Consider the following 3,961-nt stretch of genomic DNA (forward strand, 5'->3'; position numbering starts at 1 on the left):
GTTTCATCAAGCCTGTAGAGTTTGAGAATGGGTGGGAGAAATTATCAGCATGGCTTCTAGTGTACAGTTAAGTGTAAATTTGCTTTGGAAAAATGACAATGGACTGAATAGAGGTGAAATTTTATGGTATTTAATTGATCACTGCTGTAAAAGCCACCTTTTGCCCATGAGCATAAACAATCCAGGACTGTACAAGACATTCAAGTAACCAGAATATTTACAAGGACACAATTTTTTTAAAAAGCTAAAAAGAAGTTGACACCAACGGAATTGATAAACCACAAATCAAATGTGGTTTTGTCCCCTGACCTATAGTTAGGCAAGCTCTCAACACCATTAAGATTATTGTAACAAGGCCATTTTCAGTCAAGCTACACTAGAGGATAGCTTGCAGCAGTTGCAATTCCACAGTTATTGTTCCTGTCCTTGGCCATGTAGATGTAGCCTTTCTTACCCCACCTCTCAGTCCAGCTGAGGAAAGAACCAAAGCAACGGTTAGCATTTTGTCAGCCACAGTACATGGAAAGTGGGTTGTTTTACGCAAGAACTGATGGCTATAAGGTCATTATCAGTACCTGTTCTTGATGATCCAGTACTTATTTCCATCAACATTTTGGCCCTCATAACCATAACCAACAACCAAGACACCATGGTCCAAATTCACACTGCTGCAGGCTTCTTCATAGTAGATTCCTAAGAGTAGTAATTAGAATAGTCACTTAGAGTAATGTGACAAGTGAACTAAGTATTGTGTTTGCAGTGAAAGTTATATTGGCTCAAATGTCAACCTTGACATGATCAGAACAAAACTTACCAGACTGATAAAACTGGAAGGACTCATGAGAAGCATCAATGGCAACGGAAATTGGACCAATGGCAGCCACTGCCCGCATCAGCGCTTGTTCATTCCCACTGGGAATGTCCACAAAGCCAGTACCATTGGCAGCACTGTAATTAGGATCATACTGGCAGGGCTGGTTGTCCTACAAAAGGAAAACAATGAAGCAAATAAGCACATTTTGCATCACTGCTTTTATGAAAATTCTCTTCAAATATGAATTAGTTTCACTTCCCTGCTCAGAAGGGCTTACCGTTGCTTGATATGGGTAAAATGCCTCTGTATCCAAGCCATTGTTGTCCTGAACGTACTGGAAGGCTTGGTCCATTATCCCACCATCACAGCCGTGGTTCCCCTCTGGCTGAGAGCAGTCCATCAAGTTCTGCTCACTCAGGGACACCAGCTTACCAGTTTTCCTGAACATCTGACCCTCTATGGCACCTGTGGAGCTGAACGCCCAGCAAGAGCCACACTGACGCTGTGGAACAGAGAATAGGGAGGAATTTAGTTCAGTAGGGGAGACATGCACATAATGAACCAAGTTTGAACATGCAAATGAGAAGCTGCACAGTACAAGCAATGTTGTTCTATTCAAACTCCCACCACCACTTCCAAAGTATGATGCTTTTCTCCAAAGCAACGTGAAAATGTCACGTTTGTGTATAAACTACTGCATTATTTATCCAGTTACACAACTGGTGAATTTTAAGGGACAATTTAGGTCAAGTACCTTGCTTGAGGGTATTGCAGAAGGAAATGGGATTTGAAGCCTACAGACTGAAAGATGATAGTCCTAACCACTACAGTATCTGCTTCCTCTTATATTTCTACCTACAGAATAATATGTTCAATTTCAAATACTAGTGCTGCAAAACACTAAAAAAAAATTCTCTTCAAGTTGCTGTTCATTTCATAGCTCTTACCTGGTCCTTCACAGGAGTGACATAGCCATGCTTCCGCCAGTCAACCTGGTCTGGTGGCATCAGGAAGTTAGGTTCAAGGAACAGTGACCCCTTGACCTTCTTCTCAGCCTTGTGCTTGTAACCATTAATAAGCTGTTTGAACTCTTCATTTGTCTGAAGGAGGGCAAATCATTAGGAGCATGCCTCCACATACACAGCACTGTCTACTGTTGCAAGAAACCAAAGAGCACACAAACCACCTACCATGTCACCAAACTGGTTCATCCCAAGGCGAAACAAACGTTTTCCAAGGGAATGCTCCAGGTTGTGCAACTCAATCTTTTTTAAATTCTTCTCCCAAACCACTCTCCTCCAGCTCTCTTCCGTCTACATAAGAAAGCAAGTTTAAATGTGAAACATTACACAGCTTCATTGCAGAAGCATCTAATGACATTACTTGCAGAAATTACTGAAAATATTAGGCCCACTGATACTCACAACAGGGGCTTTTATACATAGACACAGACTTTGAAAAGCACAATACAAACCATAGCCTTAAGATATAAAATGAACTCCTTAAACTCAGTACCTAGTAGACTGTGTACATACCTCATAGTATTTCTTACTATGCCATTGTTTCCACAAATGCCAGTGCTTATCCAGCTGAGCATCCAGTAGAGGAACAGCTACAGCTGCACTCACACACACTGCAAACACTGCTAAACATCTCATGGTGGCACAGCTGGGGGAAAAAAAAAAAAAAAGACAATCATGCTTTCCGCTTGTTGGAAACAGATTTATAAAGCCCAACATTAATAGGACTTTACCTGTATTTTGAAAGACAGCAGGAATAACTTTCAATTGTCAGAAAAACTACAATAATGCAATGCGGCTTTCATTACGATGCTGACGTGATCTTAGTTGTGCGTTTCGAGCAAAAACAGAGAATGTGGAATGTGATAACCTCACAGAGAAATGGATTTTGTAATAGTTAACCAATCCCGTTCATTAAATACAGAGAATGGATGACCGAGGCGTTTAGCTTCTCCCAAAGATTAAAAAAAATACATATTTTTGATCTATAAGATAATAATTTACGTGAGTTTCGGAACATTTAGACATCTTTTAGCTACCCCCTCGGTAGTGATCAGTTTCTAAAAATTCTGTAATCTCTAGACTCTGGAAAAAAAGGTGGCTAGATTAAGAGGTCGAAAAACAAATATATAAAAACCGCTGGCAGTACTTGCTGTGTAATTTTGGTCATGTCTCAATTTAAAGTTTATGCAGAAAGCTCAAGTCTCAGAGGTGACACGCACACACGCGCACACACACGCACACACACGCACACACACAGTGGCTGAAACCCGAGGTCGCGGCGAGCCGCAGGCGCCGGCAACACAGGGCGCAGGGCTGGAGGGGGAAGGGAAAACACCCAGGACGGGTACCCAAAGACTTAGAAAAAGCCATAGATCCCCTTCGAGGGAGAAAACGGGGCGTTTTGCTCGGCCGACGATGAACGAATGATGCCAGAGGGAAGGACACGGACTGAGTCGGACCGGCGACTGAGCGCGAAAACCGAAACTGGAAGCGCGCGCAAATCCCGTGCAGCCGAAACGCGCTTCCAAAGAGCAGCGCGACAGCCGGGAGCAGTTACTCCGAATTAAACCCCGACTGAAAACCCCATCTGAACACAAACGATGATATCATATAGAAAAGAAAACGCAAACGAATGTTGGTCACCCAGCCCTAGTAAATGTGCTAGTGGGTGACTAAAGTGTGGGAAATACAGTATATAACTAAGTATATAATATTATATAATAATAACTAAGCACATGATGATGCCGCGGGATCATGGAGAAAAACATTATTACTCAGCCAACTCGCTTGACCCTGAAAATAAAAAAGCTAAAACAGACATACCTCCAGCTGAAAAATACTAAGTCTTTCAGGAGAGCGATAAAGGTTCTAAAAAAAGTTCTCCTTGCTGCTCGTCTGTGTGACAAATAAAAGAAAAAAAAAAAAAACAAAGGCAGCAAGCCCCTGTTCCCGATTGTCTTTATAGAGCTCGGCATACGAGCCGGTCCGCCTCCACGTGCACTCAGTGGGCACCCTACGACTCCTTACGTGACGTCACTGTCCCACAGTGGAGGGACGCGTGCATCTCGAAACCTGCGACCCGAGCGCAACATTCCGAGTAAATGCAGATCAGCTTCACATTCCT

General features: G+C 42.7%; 1 protein-coding gene across 1 annotated transcript; it reads right to left on the reverse strand.

The window, feature by feature from the left end:
- Nucleotides 1-302: 302 nt before the first annotated feature.
- Nucleotides 303-3,729, reverse strand: LOC108925074 (cathepsin L1-like). Its single transcript, XM_018736800.2, has 8 exons — nucleotides 3,661-3,729; nucleotides 2,350-2,482; nucleotides 2,005-2,127; nucleotides 1,762-1,914; nucleotides 1,092-1,316; nucleotides 815-983; nucleotides 576-693; nucleotides 303-471 (listed from the first exon to the last, which is right to left on the reverse strand). The coding sequence occupies exons 2-8, from the start codon at nucleotides 2,470-2,472 to the stop codon at nucleotides 372-374; spliced, it is 1,011 nt and encodes a 336-aa protein (XP_018592316.1). The 5' UTR covers nucleotides 2,473-2,482; nucleotides 3,661-3,729; the 3' UTR covers nucleotides 303-371.
- Between the last annotated feature and the right edge of the window lie 232 nt (nucleotides 3,730-3,961).

This window comes from Scleropages formosus, chromosome 6, assembly GCF_900964775.1.
Source record: "Scleropages formosus chromosome 6, fSclFor1.1, whole genome shotgun sequence".
Lineage (NCBI taxonomy): Eukaryota > Metazoa > Chordata > Actinopteri > Osteoglossiformes > Osteoglossidae > Scleropages > Scleropages formosus.